General features: G+C 38.2%; 4 protein-coding genes across 4 annotated transcripts; 3 read left to right on the top strand and 1 right to left on the bottom strand.

Annotated features, from left to right (window-relative positions):
* Positions 1–219: 219 nt before the first annotated feature.
* LOC140004213 (BTB/POZ domain-containing protein At5g48800-like) lies at positions 220–5,365 on the top strand. The gene is made up of 4 exons (XM_072081455.1): positions 220–1,013; positions 2,164–2,230; positions 2,929–4,101; positions 4,564–5,365. The coding sequence occupies exons 1-4, from the start codon at positions 949–951 to the stop codon at positions 5,080–5,082; spliced, it is 1,824 nt and encodes a 607-aa protein (XP_071937556.1). The 5' UTR covers positions 220–948; the 3' UTR covers positions 5,083–5,365.
* Positions 5,366–9,779: 4,414 nt separating this feature from the next.
* LOC140037273 (cytochrome b5-like) lies at positions 9,780–12,214 on the bottom strand. Its single transcript, XM_072081454.1, has 3 exons — positions 11,946–12,214; positions 10,550–10,616; positions 9,780–10,294 (listed from the first exon to the last, which is right to left on the bottom strand). Exons 1-3 carry the CDS (start codon positions 12,030–12,032, stop codon positions 10,041–10,043), a joined length of 408 nt encoding a protein of 135 aa, XP_071937555.1. The 5' UTR covers positions 12,033–12,214; the 3' UTR covers positions 9,780–10,040.
* Positions 12,215–15,068: 2,854 nt separating this feature from the next.
* LOC113713924 (large ribosomal subunit protein uL13y) lies at positions 15,069–17,097 on the top strand. The gene is made up of 4 exons (XM_027237734.2): positions 15,069–15,451; positions 15,583–15,699; positions 15,916–16,003; positions 16,737–17,097. Exons 1-4 carry the CDS (start codon positions 15,180–15,182, stop codon positions 16,878–16,880), a joined length of 621 nt encoding a protein of 206 aa, XP_027093535.1. The 5' UTR covers positions 15,069–15,179; the 3' UTR covers positions 16,881–17,097.
* A 4,340-nt stretch (positions 17,098–21,437) lies between these two features.
* Positions 21,438–27,088, top strand: LOC113713873 (probable LRR receptor-like serine/threonine-protein kinase At5g48740). The gene is made up of 16 exons (XM_072081432.1): positions 21,438–21,805; positions 22,235–22,775; positions 22,862–23,313; positions 23,402–23,519; positions 23,619–23,687; positions 23,900–23,968; positions 24,054–24,122; positions 24,265–24,336; positions 24,467–24,535; positions 24,633–24,862; positions 24,940–25,145; positions 25,249–25,375; positions 25,457–25,525; positions 25,816–26,005; positions 26,096–26,228; positions 26,696–27,088. Exons 1-16 carry the CDS (start codon positions 21,727–21,729, stop codon positions 26,903–26,905), a joined length of 2,703 nt encoding a protein of 900 aa, XP_071937533.1. The 5' UTR covers positions 21,438–21,726; the 3' UTR covers positions 26,906–27,088.
* The last annotated feature ends 18 nt before the right edge of the window (positions 27,089–27,106 follow it).

Below are 27,106 nucleotides of genomic sequence, written 5' to 3'. Positions count from 1 at the left end.
GGCTGACGGGAAAAAGGAAGAAAGTGAAAGTCGAATCTTGTAATTTGCTTTTGAAAAGGATAATCAAGACGACTTGTTCAAATGATCACACATAATAACCAGTAAACTTGAACGCAAAAGTGCTTGGAAAAAGAACGAATAAGCTCAAGACATGAAAATAAATGGAGGATTGCGAAATCCGTAAAGGTGCCTGTCAAGAATAGACACCCGCCATCCCCCGCCCCCCACCACCCCAAACAAAAACACAAACACAAACAAAACAAAACAAAAAAAAAAAACCATAAAAGGCATCCGAATATTTTACTCCGAACAGAGCTAGAAAAAAGGGGGAGAAAGGAGTTTTCATTGATTGTTGGTGGGATAAGAAGACTGAGTAGGCTTAGTTGAGGGGGACAACCGGACAGGGAGTAAAATATGTCAGAAAACAGAATAACGGCCTTTCTTCCCGCTTCTTTTCTGCTTTCCTTTGCTTTGCCTCCTCCTTTCTTCAGGCAAAGGGCATATTGTTCTTGACTTTCTTTCATGAATGAAACACCCCTCCCCGGGCCCTTGCTTCCTTTTCGCCTTTTTATCTGCATGGATAAAAGAATAATACACTCTACTATAAAACAAACCCACTATCTTCATACTACTTATTGACTGTAGAAACGGTCCATTCCTTTTTAAGATTTTGTTGATTTGTTTGTTTAAGCATTATTTTTCATGGACATGAGTGTGGGCCCATTTCTTTGGAGGATTGCAATCTTGTATGACCTTTGAACGCTAGCTGTTTGACAAAATGGCCAAAAGACACTATCAACAGCAACATCTCCACCTGGGTTTCTGTCTCGCTCTCTCTCCGTCTCACTTAGCTTCTTTAACCCCACTTTTTTCGAGTCTTAAACTTAGTTTATTGCTTCTCAAATTTTCTCATTTTTCTTTCTGCTCTGGGTTGGCCACTCCCTGGCAATGGACAAACACCATCAGCAGCTGCCACTGGCCAAATGCTCGCGGCAGCAGCGATGCAGCGAATGGTTAGTCTTTGGTCCCCTGTTTTTTCGTTTATGTAGCCGGACTTTTCTTCACCAAGTGCCTCCTTGATTCAACAGTTGGGTCTTTGTTCTTTGAGCTAAAAATCCTAACTTCAACATTTATGGCTTTCAGTTTCTATTTCAATGTTTCCTTTGCCGCAACCAGGCTGAAGGGATGGGAGTTTGCTTTTTTAAGTAGTGCTGGGATATCTGAAGCTGTGCAATTCTTTTAAGTGGGATGTTTAGAGTTCCATGAAGTCAACATGAAACTTGACAGTTACTCTTCTTTCTTCTTGTAGACAACAACTTTAAACTGTTTTAACCCTGAATGTAATTACCCTGAACTTCTTCTTGCTCTGGTGACCTTACATGATATCACCTATGGCAGCTGATAAATCTTGTTGATGAACCTCACATATCCTATATCAGTCTCGGTTCCATTGACGTATGCATTTGTTATGCTACTTTATGTTATAAAGAATATGGCTGGAGGCCCATTGCCGATATAGGATATGATTTATGTTTTATGTTTCTGATCCTATGTCAGTCAGTTATTCAAGTCTTCCATCACCCCGGGCTCTCCCAGCTAGAGGTATGCTCCAGAGATGGTTCCTTTTGCAGCTGGAGGCTGGAGGTTGCATCTTCTTTGATGCCAGGACCCCAAGATATCACCTACTGTTATTTATTTCTTTTAGCTGATGAAAGAATGGAACAGATTAAAAAGTAAAATAGTTAGGCATATGTGACGTTTTCATGAAATAGGCGTATGGATGTATAGTACATTAGGCCTTATGCAATTTTGCAACCTTGTATTAGGCCATAAATAGCAGAGTCGTCCTTCTCCAGGCGTTAGCTTTATTTATACAAGTAGTGCCGTGACAGCACTCCGAAACAATTAAACTGTTCCAAAATATGTGATGTACCCAAGGCCTAGGAGTTGAGTTTTAAACTTAACATATTGATGCCCCGTTATTGTTTTTCAAAAAAGTTTTCATGTTTTTATTTAACTAAGTGTCATTTCTTTTCACTTTGATGTTCCAATTTATAGCTAAGAAACAAGAAATAAGTTGCTCTAGTTCTGATTTGCATGTTGAGTGCTCGTCACAATTTTGAACCTTGTATATGGTGATCAGCTATCTTATATCTCTTGCAGGGTATTTCGAGATGTTCCAAGTGACATAACAATAGAAGTAGATGGTGGAACATTCTCACTGCACAAGGCAAGATTCTACATCTTGTTCTGTTTCTAATACTTGATAGTAGTCGCTCACTAATTAGATTCTTCAACTGCTTTGCAAAATTAAGAGTTTTCCTCACCTTAAAGTAACTCCTGTTTAAATTTCATTTGATGTTGCTCCTTAACTTGAGAAACAAGATGAATGGCCCACATATGCCAAGCAGGTAACAAAAAATCGGTAATTACTCTCCTCTCCGTGTGGGAGGATGTCATTCTTTTGGAAACTTTTTATTAGTTCATATTAAACTAGATTCCATGTATGCTTATTCTACATCAAGAAAATTGTGTAAATTAGGTGACTAGATTCAATATTTAGAGCGTAAAATTGCCTTCTTCAGTTCTCCAAGACCAAATGCAGCGTGAATTCTGCTGTAGACTGAGCTTTATCTTATTCTCAGATAATGAATCCAAATTTACGGCATCCTTGATCATGGTAAAGAAAGTAATTAACTTGAAACCAAGACAAAATTAGCAGCAATAGTAGCCACAGAAAACTTTTATAAAGCCCAATATGAATTAATCATTTGACAGGGGCTGGTTTTGCTACTTTAAAATTTGCTAATGTATTAAATGTCAAAAATCAATTTTCGCCCTGTACTTTCATGATATACTTGTGAATTTTTTACAGAATTGCCAACTATGATTCAGTAGAAGTTACTTATGCCTAATAACTTGGTGCAGTTTCCTCTGGTGTCACGAAGTGGGCGAATCCGTAAATTAGTTGCAGAACACCGGGATTCTGATATATCGAGAGTGGAGCTTCTTAGCCTGCCAGGCGGTTCAGAGTCCTTTGAGCTGGCTGCCAAGTTCTGCTACGGCGTCAACTTTGAGATTACTGCAGCAAATGTTGCCCAGTTATGTTGCATCTCTGACTACCTTGAAATGACTGAGGAATTTTCGAAGAATAATCTTGGTACACGAGCTGGAGAATATCTTGAGAGTGTTGTCTGCAAGAACCTTGAAATGTGTGTTGAAGTCCTGCAGCAATGTGAAAACTTGCTTCCGTTGGCTGATGAATTGAAAATTGTAAGTCGGTGCATTGATGCAATAGCCTCAAAAGCTTGTGTGGAACAAATAGCTTCAAGTTTCTCACGCTTAGAGTATAGTAGCTCAGGAAGACTTCATATGAGCCGGCAGGCCAAGTGTGAAGGAGACTGGTGGATAGAAGATCTTTCCATTCTCCGGATTGATTTGTATCAAAGAGTCATAACAGCAATGAAATGTCGTGGTGTCAGACCTGAAAGCATTGGAGCGTCACTTGTAAATTATGCTCAGAAGGAGTTGACGAAGAAATGTAGCTTATGGAATCCATCTAACCAGCAAAAAGTTGACTTGGTTTCTGGTTTGAATGGGCATGAAAGGCTTGTGGTTGAGGCAATAGTTAGCCTTCTTCCTATTGAGAAATTTGCAGTTCCTATAACTTTCCTTTTTGGGTTGTTGCGAACTGCTGTGATGCTTGATTGTACTGTAGCTTGCCGGCTAGATCTTGAGAGGCGAATAGGATCTCAATTAGACATAGCTACTCTAGATGATCTTTTAATTCCATCTTTTCGCCATGCCAATGACACATTATTTGATGTTGATACAGTGCATAGAATCTTGGTGAATTTTTCTCAGCAAGATGACAGTGAGGAAGATATGGAAGATGGATCTGTATTTGATTCTGATAGTCCTCCTTCCCCTTCCCAAAGTGCAATGTTCAAGGTCTCAAAGTTAGTGGACAATTACCTGGCTGAAATTGCACCCGACGCAAATCTCAAACTCAATAAATTCATAGCAGTTGCAGATTCTTTACCAGCTCATGCACGCACTATTCATGATGGTTTGTATCGAGCAACTGATGTCTACCTCAAAGTAAGCTGTGCCTCCCTTTCATGGTTATTTACTCTCCCTTTCATGGTCAAATCTGAAATGTAGATAATACATTGAAGGTAATTCATGAATGCGAACCAAACAGATAGAAGAGAATAACTACTCTATGATGCCTTCTTTTTCTAAATATGATTTTGTCTTTTTCACGTTTCCCATTTTACTCAATGTTCTGATCACTAAACGAAATACAAATGAATAAATTCTTCTATAACTCTTTGTTAGGTACTTTCTCCTGTAATGTAGTTTGAATGTTTTAACTTGGAAGCTCCGAAGAGGCCAAGGTTTTCTTTCTTTCTTTTCTTTTTATAAACAAAAGAAAATGTCAATTTCTCACAAGAAGCAATAAAATTTATCATTCTTGATCAGAGTACATAAAATTGACTGGGTTTTAATTGCTTCAGTAGTGAGCATAGACATCTAGCTGATCACTTTTGGATATTTCAGGCTCACCAAAGTTTATCAGATCCAGACAGGAGGAAGCTCTGCAAACTGATAGATTTTCAAAAACTCTCACAAGAAGCTGGTGCCCATGCTGCACAAAATGAACGCCTTCCCCTCCAATCAATCGTCCAAGTGCTTTATTTCGAACAGTTAAGGCTCCGAAATGCCTTATTTTGCTCCTATCCTGATGATGACCACAAGCCATTGCACCAATCATGGAGGATTAGCAGTGGTGCTCTAAGTGCTGCAATGTCTCCTCGAGATAATTATGCATCACTCAGGCGAGAGAACAGGGAACTTAAACTTGAACTGGCTCGGTTGCGGATGAGATTGAATGATTTGGAGAAAGAACATGTTTGTATGAAGAAAAGTATGGAAAGGTCTAATTCTCGCAAGTTCATGAGTTCTTTTTCGAAGAAGATGGGGAAATTGAACTTCTTTGGCCATAGTTCTTCAAAGGAGTCAAGTTCTCCATCAAAACAGTCACAAAGAACTGACTCCAAGCTAACAGAGAGAACATGAAATGCCATGTTTTAGGTAAATCATACGGTCCCTTGTTTTGTTTATATTTGATTTTCTATTTTCCTTTCACTTATTTTCTTAGTAGGTCAAGCATGTTCTTTAATTGTGAGTTATCCTCTTTTTACCATTTTTCCTATTGTTTTTCTTCTCCCACCTTGTATATGAGCTATGGGATACAGTTTAACAAGACAAAACAGTTTGTTCCAAAGTCTTGAGGTTTGAGTTCCAAGGAATTTTGACTTCCATATGATCTTTATGAAACTTACTAATGTAAATGCGTGAACTCTGCTCTCTTGATGTTATTTTGGTATATCCTTTTAAACCTTTTTCATGGAAAAGTTTTGCTTGTAACTCAGTTAATATGAATAGGTTGCTTCTCAGGTCGTTCTTCTTCTCCTTTGGATTTAACTGGGCACTCAATTATTCTTCTGAGCCTTTGGCACTAATGCAATTAGTTTGAATTGAACTGGGTCCTTGATTACGCTTGTTCAAGATGCTCATCCTAAAATGCTGCACTGATTAGACTACTCTGTTTATTTACTTCAATTTTCTGTTAAGGCATTTCCTTCTGAAACTGTGCTGTCTTCATATGCTTGGATTCCTGGATTGTTGTGTTCTTTTTTTGTTAAACTGACATATCCAGGTTTTGATCTGGCATTCAAATATGTTCTCTTGAAATGTCAAATTAAATATTGGTATTCCAAGACTTCAATCCAATATCTTTGTCATTCTTTTCCCAACAAACGCCCTCCAGTGAGAAAGTACAAATGATTGCTATAGTTACAAGTTGTTCTGTCTGTTAGCAGAAGTTAATTGTAACTGATAGAAAATATAAATTGTGATTGTCATTTCAGAAAGAGATGTTAATTGTAAATTTAATGAACAACTTCAAGTCTCAGAAGTTTTGGGGTGCAGACATGTAAAATTAAAAATTGAGAGTTTTAGTTTGCACATATTGCTTATTAGAAAAGGTTATTTGCATCTTTCATGCAACATGTTTTTGTATTTTCTAGAGAAGAGGGTCTAGGAATTCCATGGCCAAAAATCTTTTCATGTTGAACAGCCTTTCAATAGGCAAAAAAAGGAAAAAGAGACTCCAATATGCCACATTTATTGTCCCTCAATTTAAACAATGAAGCATTTGGAAATACATGAAAATGTGAAATTCCTGCACTTTGTAACTACTGAGGCATACAGGAGTAAACCAGACACAATGTTCAGCACTGGCCCAAAATCGTGACCAGAAATCTAGCTATGAAGTTAATAAGAGACTTTGATGTCTTACAATATCAGAAGGGGGTCTTATTAGCAAAAATGGCATCTTTCTTAATTGTTTAAATTGGAACACGGCTTTGAAGTTTAAAGCCTTTAGTTGTACTGATTGCATGGCCACAGAGTTTGTTTAGGACTGGTCGACCCACTTGGACTCCCTGGAATAACAATCGGTGATGCAAAAGTCACCTTAAGATTGAGAAACTTGCGCTCACTGTCCTGCTTCTTGAAACAGGATTCCAGTTTAGCATGATCTTCCAAACTCCTGGTCTGCATAACACCATTCCTAACTGTAGGCACTGTTGAAGTGACATTATATCTCCTCACTATAGACAGTGTTGGAGCGACATTGTCATGGCCATGGTAATCACATCCTTTAGAATGAAAAGGTCTACAACTATCAACTGATGAATTAGGTGGAGATGCCTTGTAGGATCTGTTGGACGCTTTTCTGATATTATCAGTAATTTCAGTCCTTGCATCGATGTAGGATGTGTCACTGTGGTAGTCTTCAGAATCCTGGTCATGACTCTTTGTCCTGTCATTAAACACAGTCGGTAATCTTCTACAATAGCCTTGGTCATGCTTTACCTTAGAGGATCTGTAGGGCACTTTTCTGATCTTATCAGAAATTTCAGTCCATGCTTTGGCATAGGGCCTGTCCCTGCGGTAGCCTTCAGAATCTTGGTCGTGACTCTTTTTCCTGTAGTGAAGCATGGTTGGTAATCTTCTATGAAGGCCTCGGTCATGTTGTTGGTGTGTAGCAGTTATTCCTCCCCAGCACTTGGGTGGTGTAATACGGCTACCATGACTAACATGATGATGATTCTCTTTATACTGGTTTTCTCGTAAAGAAGGTTGTTGGCTTTGTTGTGCTCTAGCCTTGAGCAGATTATAAAGTGTGCGATTGGGCACGAGATAGAACACTTTTCCTGGAAGTAAAAGTGATTCAGGTCGAACAACAATATAGGGAAACTTGAAAACGTCAGGCCGCGCAATGCAGTGCCTGGGGTACTTGCTCAATATCTCAGCTGCAGTTATAGGTTCCCTGTGAATCTCGACATGCCTACCTGGATGAACCAACTTTAGCACACCTCTCTCTTTTGTTGAAACTCCCATTTTCAGTTCTCCCTGGCCTGTCTAGATATTTATTTACCAGGGGGAAGGGAACATGTAGCTGCCGTTAGTCTTCTCATAATCTCTTTCCCTTAGCACTGGAGGCCAAGATTATGACGGGGAAACCAAGATGGCATCTTTGGAGGACGCGGATCTCATTGTTCGGTTGACGTATTTTAAGTACCAAAGTGTGAATAGATAGGATTAGTATTAGATGGAATTTGTCACATTCCAAGTAATATCTACAGCCAAACAACAAAATGGAAGTGGCCTAAGCTCCTTGTTCTTAGCTCCTTCTAGACACTTGTTCTTAGATTTAGATGGATTCAAAAGCTGGCAACTGGCTAGCTTGCTAGATATCATCTATATGATTTGTTGATTTCAATCCCTCTCTGACTGCTTTCAACTTGACTCTACTAGGTTCTTTAAGGTTAAACGCGGAAAATGGTAGTAAATGAGTCCACACAAACTATACCGAACCAAATAAAATGAAGCAACGCAACATATGGTGTAGTAGAGGACAAGTTTGTAAGTTAGAAGAGACTAAATAATGTTTTCTTTTCTGCTCAATATTGCCGCCAAAAAACCTTAATTTGGAACTGCATATTCATAAACATGAACCGCACACACACATCTATGTCCATGATCAGAAGCCCAAAGGGTTTGCAATGGCTGCCCTCTTCAGTAGCCCGTGAGAATTTAGTCAAAAAAATGAACCCTGATTAGGTCAGGTCGAGGAAGAAATGATCAACAAGCACAATGGCTGAAATTAAACCCAAATTTCAGTACTTTAGCTGACGTCGAATTGGGAATTTTTTGTCATGAATTGAGCCTTTCGATTGTAGCAGTGTCGTGTCGGTTGAAGTTGGATCCTTAACTCAAGACTTCTCTGTTCTACTGAATTGTGTGTAGCATCAAATTTACCGCGTAGGTTGAACATTGTCTCTTCAGTTCAAATTCTCTCTTTCATTTATTTATTTAATTTTCTGCACGACTATTTACCCAAATAGCATTATTGTTATACTAAACGAAACATCAACACCAAATTTCAAAGCGAGTAGTTTGGGCCCTGGGATTAATTCTGTCCGCGGAAGAGAGGAAAAATGGGGCATCTTCCTCTTCATCTTTATCACTCAATTCTAATCATCATATTTTATGGTATATTTTTCCTTACCCAAAAGTAATGCAGGTTTGAAGTTTGTGACTGCCATGCCTTAAGCACAAGTCTTAATGCCTGTGGTACAAAACATTTCCTCGCACAACCCCCAACTCCCTCGTATTTTCCCTCAATTTTATCATCTTTTTATATGGATTCACATTATAATGAAATTCGATCCATAAAGCTCTTAAAAAAAAAACAGACTTTTTAAAGGGATTATTTTGACATATATATATATATATATATATATTTTTTTTTGTTAATTGCTCACACGTTAAAGTGTGCCTCAAGCAGTAGTTAGCATGATGGCCTTGGAAGACATCGTCAATCTCAAGAAATGTTTTCACCAATGTCTGTGCATCTCCTTTACTAGAATAGATCACAGCTTCGTCACTCAACCGTAAATTGGCAAAGTTTGGCTTGAAGCTCGTGTAATGCAGCGGTTCTCTGGTTCATGAATGCTGCCAGAGAAGCTGTTGCACAACTTTGTACTTAAATTTGTTTGACAAAGGAGAAAGGGAAAAAGATGGAGCGACCGCTACTGGTCAGAGCTGAATTTTGAAGGTGACAAATCTTTTATGTCTAAGGAAGACTCGCCGGGTCCAACAATGCCGGTTCAGTTCCCATCGATTCCTTGTAGTCTACTGGAGATTCGGTCGGAGAACAATAACACCTGTTGCTCGCTTCTTAAAAGAGAATTTTCACAAAACAGAAATTTATTAGAAATTGGCAACCAATCACATAGTTTGCATGACTCTAGTCTCCTACGAGACAGGAGCACATGAACTTCTGCAAAATTTCGGGGTTCCACTGCAACCACAAGACTTGAGGATGAATACTTTTTCCGATGAAGCTTTCGTGCATCTCAATTTTGGTTAGAATTTAATCCTAATGGCCAAATTTTTATGTTACTGGTAATTTGTTCTTCAACTACAAACCGGCCTTTTTATTAGATTCAATTCTCCAGTGTTGATCAAGGCCTGCCGGCTGAAGCAAACATAAATCTCTTTATGACTGGATTTAACGCGTGCTAGACAAGTAAGCTGACCCCATGGCCCAAGGTAAGAAATGGACGAGACAGAATTCAGACCAAGGCTAACAAACAAAATTGGTTTGTGATGACCAGAAAACTACGGAACATGCACGTTAGTTAACAGAAAATGAACTGTTTCTGAAGGCTAAGTTACGGAGATCAGAACAAGCTCAATCAACTCAGATGCAATACATATCAAAGAAACTAACACCAAAACCGATGTGTTCGATGGCAAGGAAGGTGAAACACTGCACTTCCTCCCCTTAAATTTAACAGATTGAATAGGTTTAGATTACCAAGATGAAGACGAAGGGGGCTGTGGAATCCTCTCACGATCAGAATCTTATTATGGATGATGTTCTAATGCAACATTAGCTTTCAAGCTGATGATTTGGTATAGAAACGGATGCCAACAGCCACCCCCAATATGATCAAAGGAACCAAGAACTGGAGGAGCTTGATGACGAACTCCGATGTCTTGTCCTGGTTGTAGTGAGGCTGGATGGGCGGGGTGTACTTGGTTCTGGAAGGGATGGTTGATGTATCAATCTCACCTACACACATCTCATCCATCATTGCTCTTGCACTGGTGCTGTGGCCCACATCCTCAAAATCATCCGTTGCATCCTTCCCTGCAGACGAGCAAAGCATCACAGAGATGAACAAATACCTAAACTAACAACGTGTGCCTTCCGGAATGAGAAAGGTCAGTCAAATTGGTACAGCAAACCACGGATTAGCACACAACCAATCCACATTCAAAAGTCAAACAGATTATCAATGAAGGTAAGAAAAATGAAACAAACAGGCATGCTATTTTATGACTTTGGATGCCTGTAACTTAATCAACACAAGTAATGCGAGCATTGTGCTAAACAAAGTCGCACCTGTTGCAGATAACAAAACCTCATCACCTCCAGGATGGTCTTCCAAGAATTTTGTCACATCATATACCTGTTGAAACATTGTAAAAGCAAGTATAAATAACGACTCAATTGGAGCAAAGATGATAACATACAGAGCAACAGTCTGAGGAAAGTGTTTCACCTTATTGCCCTTAACCTCAATGGATTCTATCTATTCAGTCCTACAAAGAACTTTAACACTAGTGTTTATCCACCTATAATTGGGCCGGGGAAAGGGGGGGGTGCACGACAGAAATTGGGCATTTTTTTGAATGATGGTGATAGTTCCAATATATTAATCACATACATAGAATTTACTTATACATTGAATCTTTTCCACTGAGTCAATAGTGTGTTCTATAGTCGGCTCTTATTCTGGACTACACGTCATATACTGCAGTTCACAACCATTTTGTTAGTCTCCATTGATCTTTTTGGAACGTAATCAACAATTAAACAAAAGCCTATCCACAAATAGTAACCGGCAGATGCTCAATCAAGCTGCCATTTAAATGAAAGTACTAAGAGGTAAAATTGTAGGAGATGAAGATCAAAAATCCCATCAGTTTGATGTCAATCTTGCAACATGTAAGGGGAGCTTACAAACTTGCTTATCCAGCACCATCTTCCAAGTCTGTTTCCATATTCTTGACCACTTATTTTCTCGGATTGAGAGGATGTTTTATTCATTTTCATAACGTCGTCAACTATAAAACAAAATAACTTTTTCTGATAAACATATAATGCACAATCTCATGCTAGTAAAATCGAGGAATCCGGTAGAATTTCGTCCTGAAAGTCCGTGAGTTGCAAAGGAGAATATTTCTCCACAAGCATTGAGAGATCAATCCTCTCCAGTCTTGACACAGTCAAGATAATACAATATGATTATTATTCCAAAACTATTAAAGATAAAGATTAAGTATCAATCCTCTTGACACAATCATGAACTATGATCCCTCCTGGGGCAACAGCAAAGAGACAAAGAAAACACAAAGATCTGGTAACGTATTTCAGTCATGCGTCATTAGTTACCTTAAAGGCAATCTTACATGCATCAACACGCAAGGATGACGCAATGGGAATTTTAATCTATACAAGCTCATGTTGCATGAAACCAGACTGGTCACGGCAACGTTCGTAAAATAAACGCACAAGAAGGGCCAAGGCAAACAGAGAACAGAGAGATAATCTACATGCCAATCTAAAGATCAAATTAATTATAACAACCCAGTTCATATACTTAAAATGTCAAACATGACCCAAAAAAAAAACAGTAAAGATTACATCTTTGACAGATCTATACACAAATCAGTATCAATTTAGACTGACTAACATAATTCCATTAATTATGAAGATGGGTTTTGAGTAATATCACCTTGCCACCAATGACGAGCCAACAGTCCTTGGAATGGTTGTGCTCAGAAACTTGAGACAGGGTGAAGGCCTTTGTTTCGCTACCCATCTGATAATATTTTGCTGCTCCAGAAGACCTTTTTTTTTTGGGCTCTTGCAGGCCTCTGAAGGGGCTCCAAGAATCAGAAAGGAGAGAGCGATTTGGGAGCAAAATGAGGAGGAGGAGGAGGAAGGAGTGTGGCGTCGAGAGGAGAATTCAGAGAAGTGAGAAGATGAGGGTTGGTGAATGGTGAGTCAAATTAGTAGAGCAGTAATTAGAAAGGTTAGATGTAAGTGGATGCGGGGTTGGTAAAGGAAGACGGACGGGAGGGATGGGCTGTTCCTGTCAAGGCGTCTATCGTCAACCAACAAAACAATTTCTAGGGATGTAGTATTTGGTAATCTTGGTGGGCCAAAAGCCATTTTCTCCAAAAAAAAAAAATAGCAAATTTTTGTGAATATATTTACCAACCCAAAACATCAAAATAGCAAATCCAAACGAGCTAATATTTTAGTAGAAGACGGCCCTATAAAACCACCAAAATGGCTCACATTTGAATAGATTCGCTTTTTGAAGATTCAATATTTCACTAAAAGATATGCAACAATGCGAACCATTAAAATTTTGAAGACGGATTTATCCAAGTTTTGGCTAAAGGTGCTTTTAATGTTTCCATGTATTCAACTTTGGGTCCCTTTAGTGTTATCTAGTTGAGCTTTGGTCCTCTTCTTGTGATCATATGTTGAATGCATGTTTAGTTGTTTGTCAAACAAAATCCTCCCTTCTCTTTTTTCCCCCTCAGTTTTTGTTGAGCTTTTCTTTTTTTGCAGAGTTGAAGGAGGTAGAAAAGAGGATGGGATAGGAAAATATAAAGAAATGTAGCTCAAACAAAGGAAAAACTTGCATAAAATTCTATCACGTGTGAGTTTTATTCGTTGACCGAAGTTTTAGTATTTGACTCTGAAATAAAATTTAAATTTAAAGAGTGGATCATCTTACATTCATTTTATTTTATGAACACGTTGTTACCTGTGCATAGAAACCTAGTAGTAGTATATCAATAAATTGGAAAGCGGCGGGTGTAAATTCCTGTAGTAAAAGCATCCATCCAATTCACTAGTGGGGGGACCTAATTCCAAATACAGCTTTTCTTTGGGGGTGCAAATGCACACCAGAGGGCAACTAACAAAAGCACCTCATGGTCAATGGTCAAATCTCGTCGATACCAACGACGGCCAACGCCCTGCGGCGAAAAAGATTAATACTAGTATAAGATTCCACGATTTCCTCGCGGACGCATTTCCGGAATCCACGATTTCCTCGCATTCGCCGGGGATCGGGTTACTTTCCGTGTCCAAATTCCTCGCATCGCGATTCATACGTTCATGGATCCAAATGTTCCTATTCAAAATGACCAAAATGTTTTTTGCATTGCATAATCATTTTGATCATCTCTTCTTGGTTGTACGCTTTTTCACATGATCCCGGCGGATTGTTCGTCGGAAGATTAAACGACACTCGAGCATTAGGCCGCGGGAAAAATTTTACTACATTCTTATGGTATTGAAGCTACAGGCAAGGACAGTTGGATGAACTACCCAATCTAATGAATAATCAAGACTCCTTTTGCTTGCAAGGCCTGGGCTGTTAAGATTGCAATGCAACACATTTCGCTCAAACTAGTGAGATAATTAAAGATGCATATAGTCATGGTGTAGTTGGACAAAACCAACCAAGCGCCATTAACACGACCATCTATATTTTGAATAACTACATAGGAGCAAGACGTGGAGCATTCAGATTCAATCAAGGCATGGCAGCCGAGAGGGAGCTACGGGGCCTTTGATCTAGTGGTCATCACCAAAGACTTAAGTTTTGGTGGCTCTCATCAATTTATCACTATATGTGACGGTTTTAATTGAATTTTTTTCATGGAGTCTCTGCTCGCATGAGCATTGAGTCCCTCTCCTCCTAGATTAGACTAGATTAGATTATAGAAATCTTATCGTTGCGATAAAATATATATATATATAGTGGTCGTGAGCGATTTGATTGCTCAGCGCTATGAATGAATGCTGCGAGGAAACCTGCGTCTGCGGCACTAAAGGCAAATGTTTATTACCCTCAGAATTTGGTCTGCCGCCGGCCGCAGCCGGAGACATTAAACGGTCTTCTGTTCATTCTCTCAAATTTGGTGGGTAATTAATTCACATTGAAAGAGAACTAGAGGGTCTCAGACCTGGAATTACGGGTTAGGCAGAGCAACAACAGATAATTGTGCCGGAAACTTTCCAGTGTTTTATTTATTTCTGTTTAAAAAAATTTTGCTTCAAGAGTTACATAAAACCGTCTCTCTGTCCATTTTCTTGGCAAACAAAAATAAAATATAAATTTGATTTTCTTTTCTTTTCCTTTTTAAATTAAAAAAAGTTTGAATGGGATCAATTCTGATTACCATCACAGGTCAGGTCAATGCATCCTCCATTGAGGAAATAATTCGATCTTATTAAGGGTTTATTTGATAAAACTGAAGTTCGAAAATTGAAATTTAAAATTTGAATCCATTAAATTAGTGAATTATTAAGTATCAAATTTGATACATTTGAGTATATATCACATTTGATACATTAGTGAATTATTTTTTCGAGCAAATTTTGTTTAAAAAATTCAGTACCATTTAATAAATTTGGATGTTCTAATTTTGATTATTAAATACATTTAAATATATTAATAACTGAATCTATTAAATTTAAGTGTTGACCGGACTTATCCAACTTGCGCTGGCAAATTTCGATGGTAGTTCCTAACTTGGAATAATATGTATTTCTCCTGCCATCACAAGAAGTAGATCAGAAGTTGGTTAAGGCCCAGGCTTTTCGTCTCCAACTCACAGCGGGCTGATATCTTCTGTGGATTTCACGTGTCAACATAGAGTGCGTACGGACGTAGCAATCAACTAAAGACCAAAGCCGAATTCCTTTTTTTTTTTTACTAAGAAACCCAACCAAAACTCCATTCTTTAGGCTTTTTTTAGGGCCCAACTCAACCACAATAGAGCGTCTAACTGAGGCCCAAGAGCCCATTCATAAAACTAGTACCAGTAAACCCTAGCTCCTCCTAACACCCATTCCCATACATAAAACCGACGCACACTTTCTTCCGCAGCGAGCAGAGCGGAGAGAGAGTCTTCTGTAGTGTGGAAGGAAGGAGCAAAAAATGGTGTCGGGATCAGGAATTTGTGCGAAGCGAGTGGTGGTGGACGCGCGCCACCACATGCTGGGGCGATTGGCGTCCATTATAGCTAAGGAGCTGCTTAATGGGCAGAAAGTGGTGGTGGTCCGATGTGAGGAGATCTGCCTCTCCGGCGGTCTCGTTCGTCAGAAAATGAAGTACCTCCGATTCCTCCGCAAGCGCATGAACACCAAACCTTCCCATGGCCCTATCCATTTCCGCGCCCCTTCTAAAATCCTCTGGCGCACCATCCGAGGGTCAGTCTGTTGTCTAATGTTTATTCTTATGCATTTCTTTTTCGTTTTTTCCTTCTATCTTTTTTTGGCGGTTTTATCTCCAGATTTTTAGTCTACGAGTTATTGATTATGACGTATTATCTGTTAATTAGGATGATTCCGCATAAAACCAAGAGAGGAGCAGCTGCCCTGGCGAGGTTGAAGGTGTACGAGGGAGTACCTCCGCCTTACGATAAAACCAAGAGGATGGTTATTCCTGACGCTCTCAAGTTAGTATTTCTACCTCCTGCGCTTTGTTATTTTAGTTAAGAACACAGAGAGATAATCAAGTTGAACTTTGTTTGTGAAATCATGTTGGTGATAATCGAAATAGAAATGCCAATATCGTTTTTTGTGCTTGTGATTAGTAATTCTTTCCTAACCTTATTGGTGGGTTGGTTAACTAATTGGTGTTTGGGGTTCCTTTTGGATGGGATGGTCTTTAGGGTTTTGAGGCTCCAGGCTGGTCATAAGTACTGCTTGCTGGGCCGGCTATCATCTGAAGTTGGGTGGAACCACGCTGATACAATCAGGGTAAGCTTCTTTCAAATGTTTTTTAATCAAAGGTTTACCTGCTATATGTACAAATCCAGCGTGGGCTTCAATTATAATTTTTTTCTCACTACTTAGACTTGTCCCCTATGGAACTCAAAATGGGCTGTCAATGTTGAGTAGGGCAGATGACTCTATGGGTTTCCATGCTCATTCTTGTATATTGAGTTCATTAGTAATTCTGCTTGGTCCAATAATTGTCAGCTATGGTTTTGCCTTGTCTGAAGTAACGTATGTGATAGTCCAATTGTGAATAAAGCTGTTAACCGATGTTATTGTTTGGTGGGTTGCGTCAAATTTTCGTGTTCAGTTTCATCTGTCGCCAAAAGATAAAAAAATACGTATTGTTTGATTTTGCATAGTAATCCATTGGTCCGATTTATGAATTTTATTTTTATGGTTGGACTAGTGCTTGCTGTTGTATAAGCCATCATCTCAATTGATTTCTTCTGGTGATAATGTATATTTCAATGTGATTAATACCTAAACTTGAGTGATAGTCTTCTATGGGTTTGGGGACATTGACAGTGCTGTTGTGTAGTATATGAATATTAGATTAATCTTATTAGAGTAATCTGCCTCTTGATTTGGCAATTCTAATATTAAATTTGTGCCAGACTGCTAATAGAGCCTATAAATATTTCGTGCTACTGTAATTTTGCCACATGAACTGGTTATTCAAGCAAAGTTTTACTGATTTATCTTTCACTAACAGGAGCTAGAGGCTAAGAGAAAGGAGAGGGCCCAGGCAACGTATGAGAGGAGGAAGCAGCTGACAAGACTCAGAATCAAGGCTGAGAAAGCTGCTGAAGAGAAACTTGGTTCCCAACTAGACATTCTCAGCTCTGTCAAGTACTGAGTCTTGAACGTAGGTAGTTGCTAAGAATTGTGTCAAGGCAGAGTAGATGATGAAGGCTAAATTTGTAACAACAGCTTAGTAGATTTTGTTGTTATTGGGTAGCTGTTGCAAATTTCATTTTTGTTCTGATGCCATTCCATTTTTATGTCATGACTTGTGAGAGGACACCGTGTTTTGCAGCTCTGTGGCGCAATATTTATACATCATACATTAGACATCTCTGTTGCTTAAGGAGTTTTTCATGCTTGTCGCACTTCTTTCCTATACCAGATGGAACACTTGCTGAGGATGATGAGATGATCAATTAAGCCTTGTGAGGCTATGACCTCATTTTTGTCTGATTTGACAATTTGAGTTTGTTGTTCAAAAAAGAATGAGATAAATCTATGGCCTGTTATGTCACAGAATTGTGGATCTAATCCCAGATTTGGGGAATCTGCAGCATGAGATGCTTTATTATGTATCTATCGGTTAGTGCAGACTGAGAGAATCGGTCGTCTTCTTGGTGTGGATGATTAACCTGATGCCATGGCCTCCTGTTACGTGTGGCTGTGCGAGAACTGATCTAGGCTTCTTCATCTACAAGTTCACTCTCGTTGATGCATTTCTGTTAGAATGAGAAGGCAACTGATGTTTATTTTTATGTAAAAGCTATAGTCGTTGTTGGGTATTTAATCAGAATGGGAGGTGGCGTAGGCGTGTTGATTTTTGCCTTGCTATCAGTTTGTCAAGTGGGTGATATAGACTCCGTTCTTATTTCTGAGAAGGGGAGGAAATTACGTGAAAAGTGTGGCGGCCAAGTGCAGAACAAGTTCGAACATGGTTTTTTGGATGAACAAAAGATAGCTCTTGAAGAAATTCCAGGATTGGTATAATTGGGATGGCCGCCCTACGTTTCATCAACCATATAGACGAAGGGGAAAGCCCCGTGCCACATGGGAATAGGAATGATCGTCCGGCCGTGTGGCGCGAGGTGTCGTGGCATGGCCTCTGCCCGTGTACTTCAAAAACAAAGGAAAAGGCGTCCTTACTAAGTTGCTTCCGGTAACACAGAGTCCTGCTCTGGAAACAGTCTCGCAGCATGGAAGCCCTTCTACAGTCACACTGAGTTACTGCAACTTAGCTTATTAATTCTCCAAAAACTTGGCGCATTTGTTTAAACAATAAAAAAAAATAAAAACACACACACACACACACACACACAAACACAAATTGGTATTTATCCAAAATACACAAAAGGGTGCACAGTGTTTTGGATAGCAGGTTTTTGCAAATAATATTTCGCTTGCATCATAAACACATTTTTTAATCTATCTTTTTATATTCTTATACTATATAAGAATGAGTTTAAAACTAGATTTCAACCGCAGGAGTGTGACTATTTTGGGAATGTGAGAGTGTTTGAAATGACTATTTTGGGAATGTGAGAGTGTTTGAAAAGTAATTGGAACACTGAGTACAAGTCATTATAACTTTAATTTCACTATAATTACTTATATAACCTTTCAGACATTTAAGGTTAGGGGCAGGTTTGGTATGTTACAATGTTTGAAATCAAATTGAGTATCAAGTACAACTGAATAAAGCTTGTATTTTGATAGAATTACATAAAAGTCCTTTTAATCATTTATTATACTAACATCCAAACCTTCCAATTTCCTGAAACCTTTCTCATCTGTTAAGGAATTAATTGGATGTTTACATAATTAGATTTTAATTGCAATTAATTAACTTAATTATTATTTGAACAATCATTATCATATTTATGTCCCCATGTTTAGCCGATATCCTTTCTTCTTTTTCGGTTTCACCTCTTTGATTTTATTATGGCTATTAAATATTTGGTGGAATGCATAGTTTTTCCTTTAAATTGAGGTGAGTTCTTTGGGTTTGTTTTCTTCGATTGTAGTTTTTTTTTTCTGATGATTGGTTTATTCAAGAACTCCATATAGTTTGCCTTTTAATACTTCTAATTCAAAAAACTGACTAATTGTATTTTTTTCCTTAGTACATCCCAGAGATTCTGTCTCTGGTCAATGTACAATTTGAGATAACGTTGTCACTTTTTAAAATAATCAGAAAAGCAATTTTATCATCTTCTCCTCCTCAGCCAAGGTATTATCTCTTTATTTAAGTCAAATTTATTTCTTATGAACTTTCCCCTATTATTCTTGACTCCAAGGATCTGTTGACTACATTCCAGTAGTTATGGTTCAAATAGTTATTTTTTCATGTAATATAATTTGGAATTCAGCTTGTGTTTCTTTTAATTGGAAATTCTATAATTGTAAAATTTATTAATTTAAAATTTTGTACTTCATTGAAACTAAAAAAGAAAATTAATTATGCTACATAGTACTAAGATGCCATTTGCACTCTATTTGCTTTCCATGTTATGATCTCGTTCTTGTATTATACTGTTTATATAGTTTCAAATATAAAAAATTTGCTTTTTTATGCTATCTAAAAAAATTTGTAGTGGAACTTGATGAGTTTAAATGCTTTAACTGCAGCACCATTTTGATTGCACTGTATTAATTCATTTACTCATAATTGTATGTTGTACAATGATAAATAATGTTTCTTGATTTGATTGAAACAACTATTATCCATAGTTCAAACGAGTCAATTAAGTAGAGATGTTATATTGGATACTTATACAAGTAAACATTGGAAAATATCATTAAGCAGTTTCTACCTATAGTTTGCAATTCGAATTCATATGAGGAATTTCTTCTGATTTTAGTTACCATTTTCTACAATTTCAAATTTAGAAAATATTATTTGTACCAATTTTTTATAATCAAGATAGTTTCAATTCAGATCTTTAACAATTATGCAGATTTGAACTTATTTATGAGATTATAAAAAAATGCCCCTAGCAAAAAATACCAAATCTGAATAGTTTCTACAAAACTTTGAAGGCATTATTATCTCTGTAAGAAACATGTGATTAAGTCGTATTATACCCACCAAATTATATAAATAGTTAGTCAAAAATAAAATTATTTTAGATTAGATTGGACGCAAAGTGATTGATGGATAAACTTGACTTGATAATTCAGGTTGAGTTTAAGTTGAGGGAGAAATTAGAAGCATTGCTTGAGGGATCTTTCACGAACATATATAGATTCGAGAGATGAAGGGTCCAATTAATACTTTAAAATGTTTTATCATCTTGGATAAGTTTTAGAAGAGACCTTTGGATATTTTTCAATTGCACTTCAAACATTCTTACATTTTCAAACTACCTTTATCTTTGCAGTTGAAATTCAAACATAACCTTTGATCATAACGGATTCTTATATAGTATAACCATAAGGATGTCTCATTGCACATTATTTTTATTGACTCACTATGTAACTTATGATTTTTCTATTAAAATTACATGATAAAATCATCATACTTCAATTCCTATAATACAAAATATTAAACAATAATTATTAATTATCTTGAATCACAAGCACCAAATTCTCGCGTGTCGCGCGGGCTGTCCCTCCCTAGTTTTTAATCATATTTTTATCTCACATATATCAAATCACAAAAAGTACTACAGTAATTATTTCAAATAATACTCTATCCAAACAAATATATTTTTCCAAAATGCCCGTACCCTACTGCCCACCACAAGTCACCCATACCTGCCTTCACTGCCAGTACCTTATTTAATGTATTTGAAAAAAAAAAAAAACTTGTGAGTATAATAGAGTGTTTATGTATATAGTATTTTAAGCAAATTTTTTTTTCCCCAAAACAGGCCATCCTAATACACCCCTGCGTCTTTCTCACTACACCTTTCACTTTTTCTTATTCTTGCTGAATTCATTACTCTCTTTCACTGTTTTCAATTGAGCGGGCACTAGCCACTGAGAGTGGAAAAACTGTAATCTATCACATCATTAATAAATGTAATGCATTCTCATGCATAATCAAATGATGAAACAGCATAATCAGCTTTGTGACTCTTAGCTTTTTGACTGCCTCAATTTGGCTAATGAAAATTTCAATTCCTTGATCTTGAAGATAACCTGATTGATCATGATTAGAAGCAGTCTTTGGATGCTGGGCTACCAGGGAGAGTCGAAACAATCATGCCCTGGATGCTGGGGTCACAAGCATCCTATGTATCATCCGCCACAGTATTTTATTCATTCAAAACCAACTGTCCATCCATAATTGCACTCTTACCATGCCAATTTGGAAATAGACTTGGAGAAGTGGACTAGAATTGATAAATTCTTGCAATTTAATTGTGCTTCAAATCAGTTTGGCCTGTTGATGTACCTGAATTGGCCGTGTCGAAACAAAAAATAACTTATCAGGGCATGGAATGGAATGCCCCAGTGGGAAAGGAGGAGGTGGTCAAGATGTAGCTTTGGAAATTTCTCTTTATCTGCATGGTTTGATGATGTGGTCCGTCTATCACTGTTTCGTGGGTTGTCTTTCGCCTTTTGATTTTTGCCTGAAAAGTAATGCTTGTCAACTAACGGTAACAATGATCATCACCGTCATCAGACATCAAACATCATTACCTCTGTGCCCTTCCTTAATCACGCTAGTACTGTACTCATCTCCTGGAGTCACCAATAACCTCCCTCCCACTTTCACTTTATGCAATATTGTCACTGTCACACCTTATACTCTACTCAATTGCTGCTTCGTTACATTGCCACCCACTAAACACTCCCTCCTTTTTTCTTCCTCTTGTCACTGATCATCACTGCATTCTTTTTTTGCCCGAGAATTCTACCCTGGAGCTCATTATTTGCTACTTCTCTATGAGCTGGAACCTGGAAAATATAAAAGGAAAAACTTGGATTCTGTTTCTACATCTGGCGCCCTTTTCATGGAGCTGCTAAGTTGCTGCTGGCTCTGGTTCTTACTCCTTTCTGGGATTGTGGAAATTGCTTTCTGTGATCAAGATGGTGCGCACTCCTTGGTGTTTTACTCATATTTACCCCCACCCCCCGGAAAACCCCCCAGAACTCTCTTTGTTGCATTGTATATCTTAAGCTTCTATAACAACTACGAGAAAAAATGTCAGATGTTTTGTAAGAAGACTGATGGAGCGCTAACTACTAAGTTCAGATAGCTTTTCGATTTGGTTTTAAAATGCCTCACTATATATGCCTCATTTGATTGATGTTCTTCACTTCTACAAGATCACAGCTTTAACCACTTCATTCGGCAGGAAGAGAGGAAAATGGAAGTACAAAGTTTGATCTTCTTTTTTTTTTTCTTTTCTTTTTACTGCCTGTATTGTTTCTGTAACCAATGTGCATTTATATTTGTTTATCTGCTGGATATGGTAGTAGAGAAGACCTGAATATGGTCATGGCATTTTGATGTAACAGGATTCTTAAGCTTATCATGTGGTGGGACTGTGAGCTATGTCGATTCCTCTAATATTTCGTGGATACCTGATAGCGCTTACACAAATGCTGGCAACATGAGCTCTGTGGTTTATCTTGATGGTAGCTCCGCATCTCAAATTCCAGTCCGGTTTTTTCCGGATTCTCTTGGTACCAAGTGTTACAGGCTTCCTATAAAGAATGTATCGTCATTGGTACTTGTAAGAACTCAATTTGTGTACAAGAACTATGATGGACTCAATAAACCCCCTGCATTTTCTGTTTCTCTTGGGAGAGCTATGACTACGACAGTGAATCTTGCTAAAACCGATCCATGGGTAGAAGAGTTCATATGGCCAGTTGATAAAGACACTCTCCCTTTGTGTTTTTACTCTATCCCTGAGGGAGGATTCCCTATAATCTCTTCCCTTGAACTTCGCCCACTTCCTCAAGGAGCTTACAATAGTGGCTTGGCAGATTTCACTAGTAAATTACTTAGGAAGTCTTACAGGATCAACACTGGTTATATTGATGGATCACTGAGGTAAGCAGGACCATTGTCATCTCCTTCTCTCTCTGGTTGCTTACTTGAGGTTTTGCTAAATGTCAGACTTCTTTTTGTAATGCAAGGTACCCTCTTGACGAGTACGATCGTATTTGGGATGCTGATGAGGACTTCAGTCCGCATCATGTGTCAACAGCTTTTGATATTCAAAACAACTTCAATCTGTCCAATCTCAAAGAAACTCCTCCAATAGCTGTTCTGCAATCTGCAAGAGTCTTGGCAAGGTGGGCTGACTTGACATATAATTTGCCTATCGATGGGCTGGGAGATTACTATGTTGTCCTCTACTTTGCTGGGATTTTGCCAGTATCCCCAGCATTTGATGTACTGATCAATGGGGAAGTTGTTCAGTCAAATTATACTGTGAAAAGATGGGATGCTAATGCTCTTTTCTTTACAATGAGGGGAATCAATGGGTTGAATATCACATTGAAGAGTATCAGCTACTACCCTCTCATTAATGCACTCGAAGTGTATGAAATCCTAGATATTCCTTTAGAAACTTCTTCCACCACAGGTTGGATGGTTTTCATTGTCTCACATACTCTTTTGGTCCCTTCGTAGAACTGAAGGTGCAAACTTTAAAATATTGATTCTTTTTGCAGTTTCTGCCCTCCAGGTTATTCAGCAGTCGACTGGTTTGGATCTGGGATGGCAAGAAGATCCGTGTTCTCCAAAGTCATGGGAACATATAGAATGTGAAGGAAATCTTGTTACTTCTTTGTATGACCGTATTGCATTGGAATTTTTTGAATCTTTTTTCTTAAATCTAATTCCTTGCTGTCAAGTTCCATAGTTATCAATCTTTTGCTCATTATGAAGGGAACTTTCCAGCATGAAAATGAGATCAATTAGCCCCACTTTTGGCGATCTGTTGGACCTTAAAGTATTGTAAGATTCTTGCCTTCTTAAAAACTGAGCACTGGCTCAAGCTTTTTCACACACTCACAATCTGTTGCCATGATATGAAGAGTCACCCTAGCGGTAATGGGCCACCCATGAGCATTTATGTCGTCAGCTCCAATCTCATCCTAACCCTCATCCCAATCCCAGATATTAATCTGCAGCACTTTGTTTTTATCCTCTGGCATTATGTTAAACAGGGATTTGAGTAATACATCGCTGCCTGGAGAAATACAATACCTTGGGAGCCTGCAGAATCTTGAGAAACTGTATAATTACTACTTGAAGAACTGTATTTCACTTATGTTGCTTCTGACGATGAACCTAAAACAAACTGGCAATTGAATGCTGCAGGAACCTGAGTTTCAATCAACTATCATCTTTTGGGTCTGAATTGGAGGATTTGATGAACCTTCAAGTTTTGTAAGTCTTTTACAAATTCGATGGAACTTCTCTTATGACAAATTTTCTGATGATTAAAACGCAGAGAATTTTCCTCCCTTTTCATTGAGCATTAATAAAATTGAAGTTGGTCATAGAAAGATGACGTACATTCTCTGTGAAGGGATTTGCAAAACAACAGTTTGCTTGGAGCAGTACCAGACAGCTTGGGAGAATTAAAGGAGCTTCACTTACTGTGAGTGAGCATTATCGGTTACTTACGCATAGTTTCATTTACTTTTGGAAACATTTGTAGAAGCAGTTCTACCTGGTAAGAGGCTCATATAGCTGTATCTGTACGTGATTTGCTATTTTGAAACATTCAGGAATCTGGAGAATAATGAGCTACAAGGTCCGCTCCCCCAATCATTAAACAGGGAAAGTTTGGAAGTCAGGTATGGACTATGGAGTGAATTACATCGTTTTTTTATTTTTGGTTCATAACTGAGCCTCTTGATGCATCATCTCTTGGATTCTTTTTCAATTCGACAGAGCATCAGGGAATCTGTGCCTGTCCTTCTCCACATCATCCTGCACTGACATTTCAGGCACTATTGAGACACCACAAGTAACTGTCCTTACACCAAGCAAGAGCAAGGGCCACAAACATATAGCAGTTATACTTGGTTCAGTGGGAGGCGTAGCACTAGCTTTTTCAGTCATGGCAATTTCAGTGCTCCTCTTCACGAGGAGAAAGAAACCTGAAAGCACTTCAAAACCAAGTAAGAAATTGCCTAAAATGTATCTGCGGTAGAATACCCATGAGATGTCATAACGGAAATGTTTCCTGAATTATTAGATGCTGGAGTGGATATACGAAACTGGAATGCTGCAAGAGTCTTTTCCTACAAAGAAATCAAAGCAGCCACAAACAACTTCAAGGAGGTCATAGGCCGTGGTAGTTTCGGAATGGTTTACCTTGGAAAGCTTCCTGATGGAAAATTAGTTGCCGTGAAAGTGCGATTTGACAGAACTCAGCTTGGGGCTGAGTCATTCATCAATGAGGTCTGCCATTTGCGGATGAATCTTTTGTGAAGGAAAAGTTTTTTACAAGATCTCTTTTTTCCTTTTAGTGATCCCTGATTTTATGTTGTAAATTATTTTCCAGGTTTCTCTTCTGTCACAAATTCGTCACCAGAGTCTTGTAACTTTGGAAGGATTCTGTCACGAGTCAAAGCAGCAAATACTAGTGTACGAGTATTTACCTGGTGGATCACTGTCTGATAACCTTCATGGTAATATAAGCTTCTTCTACTCAGGAATCCGTCTCTGTATTTCTTGGTTTCCTTTGATTAATGAACAAATAACTATTTCAGGTGTAAACAGTAAAAGAATAACATTAAGCTGGGTTCGCAGGTTGAAAATCGCGGTTGATGCTGCAAAAGGTATAGATATTAACAGGTGCACGTAGATTTCCTTGTTAATTACTGGAGAAACTCAGGTTTCTATTCTGTACATGTGCAAAAGTAGAATTATACTTCGCAGTTGTGTCCCACTATCATGCCATCATTCGTCTATTTTCTAAGTTGGAAACCTGATCCTTTTCATAGGGAATGAAGCAATCATCCCATCAATTATAAAACCATTCTAGCTAGTCCGAGTAAATTCGCCAATGGCAATCAACAAAGTTCCTTTTATATAAGCCATTATCTGAAATGAAGTCGTTTCAATGTAGGGTTGGACTACTTACATAATGGAAGTGATCCACGGATCATTCACCGTGATGTAAAGAGCAGCAATATTCTTTTGGATTCAGAGATGAATGCTAAGGTCTCTGATTTTGGCCTTTCTAAGCAAATGACTCAGGGCGATGCAACCCATGTAACCACTGCTGTCAAAGGCACTGCTGGCTATCTTGATCCAGAGTAAGCTCTCGAGGCTTTTTTTTTTTGAGCTTTGTTTTTAGTATATTCATTCTGGCACTCTTCTTCAATCTTACCGAGTTCTGTCTACAGATATTATTCCTCTAGACAATTAACAGAAAAAAGTGACGTCTATAGTTTTGGGGTTGTACTTCTGGAGCTCATATGTGGCAGAGAACCACTGACTCACTCTGGCTCTCCAGATTCCTACAATTTAGTCTTATGGGTAACTAGATCTCTTTCTTTAGTTCTTTCTCTAAATGATTTGCATCTTATAAGAATGCAAAGTGCAAAATTACAGAAACCTTATAATTGGTTTTCAACTACCACCATCCATTTTGTTGCATGACTGAATCCCTTCCATTTTCTATAGTTGTACCTCTGGTTAGACCAAAATTTCTTTTGGGAGTGCACGATGATCTGATGCTTAATTTTTTAACCTTGATTGTGCAAGTTAGGAGTATCGACACTGTTGGAATTTAAGATTGGTATCCCTGATTAGAATTTAACGTTTGCATGCTGCTAAACAGTTACCAGTAGGCACTTCAAGATACTTCTTAGCATGTCATGTTTACAAAATCCCATCATAACGTGCTTCTACACTGATCTGTGTCTGCTGATTCGTTACAATCTCTATGTGCATATGAGTGCTCCTGACGGACATAGCATGTTGTTTTTGACCATCAATTGCAGGCCAAGCCATACTTGCAAGCGGGCGCGTTCGAGATAGTGGATGAAAGCATAAAAGGAACATTTGATGCTGAGAGCATGAGGAGGGCAGCTTTGATTGCTTCAAGGTCTGTTGAGAGAGATGCATTGCGGAGGCCAAGCATAGCAGAAGTACTGGCTGAGCTGAAAGAAGCCTACGGCATCCAGCTTTCCCATCTCGCAGCAATCGTTTAGTTTAGATTGTTGTTATTATTATTATGGAATGGTTATGCCTCTTCTGGGCTTCTTTCATAGACTTGGTCCATAGCTTAGTTGAGAGACCATAATTTATGTTAAATGGAATTGTGCAGTATGTGTATGATATAGTGCTTGTTAAGTTATTATCCGTAAATAAGTATTTTGCCTTGATTGACTCAATCTGAGAGAGCAACAGGT

The sequence above is a fragment of the Coffea arabica genome, chromosome 1c (genome assembly GCF_036785885.1).
Source record: "Coffea arabica cultivar ET-39 chromosome 1c, Coffea Arabica ET-39 HiFi, whole genome shotgun sequence".
Taxonomy (NCBI): Eukaryota; Viridiplantae; Streptophyta; class Magnoliopsida; order Gentianales; family Rubiaceae; genus Coffea; species Coffea arabica.
Note: the sequence above shows the minus strand (reverse complement) of the source record. Positions and strands in the feature narration are given on the sequence as shown.

Coding starts and splice junctions, on each gene's coding strand:
- LOC140004213 (XM_072081455.1), top strand. CDS start 949: ATGGACAAACACCATCAGCAGCTGCCACTGGCCAAATGCTCGCGGCAG. Junction 1,014..2,163: donor CAGCAGCGATGCAGCGAATG/GTTAGTCTTTGG, acceptor TATCTCTTGCAG/GGTATTTCGAGATGTTCCAA. Junction 2,231..2,928: donor GAACATTCTCACTGCACAAG/GCAAGATTCTAC, acceptor AACTTGGTGCAG/TTTCCTCTGGTGTCACGAAG.
- LOC140037273 (XM_072081454.1), bottom strand. CDS start 12,032: ATGGGTAGCGAAACAAAGGCCTTCACCCTGTCTCAAGTTTCTGAGCAC. Junction 10,617..11,945: donor GGCTCGTCATTGGTGGCAAG/GTGATATTACTC, acceptor ATGTTTCAACAG/GTATATGATGTGACAAAATT. Junction 10,295..10,549: donor GGTTTTGTTATCTGCAACAG/GTGCGACTTTGT, acceptor GCTCGTCTGCAG/GGAAGGATGCAACGGATGAT.
- LOC113713924 (XM_027237734.2), top strand. CDS start 15,180: ATGGTGTCGGGATCAGGAATTTGTGCGAAGCGAGTGGTGGTGGACGCG. Junction 15,452..15,582: donor CTCTGGCGCACCATCCGAGG/GTCAGTCTGTTG, acceptor TCTGTTAATTAG/GATGATTCCGCATAAAACCA. Junction 15,700..15,915: donor GTTATTCCTGACGCTCTCAA/GTTAGTATTTCT, acceptor GATGGTCTTTAG/GGTTTTGAGGCTCCAGGCTG.
- LOC113713873 (XM_072081432.1), top strand. CDS start 21,727: ATGGAGCTGCTAAGTTGCTGCTGGCTCTGGTTCTTACTCCTTTCTGGG. Junction 24,536..24,632: donor AGGGAAAGTTTGGAAGTCAG/GTATGGACTATG, acceptor TCAATTCGACAG/AGCATCAGGGAATCTGTGCC. Junction 25,146..25,248: donor CTGAGTCATTCATCAATGAG/GTCTGCCATTTG, acceptor ATTATTTTCCAG/GTTTCTCTTCTGTCACAAAT.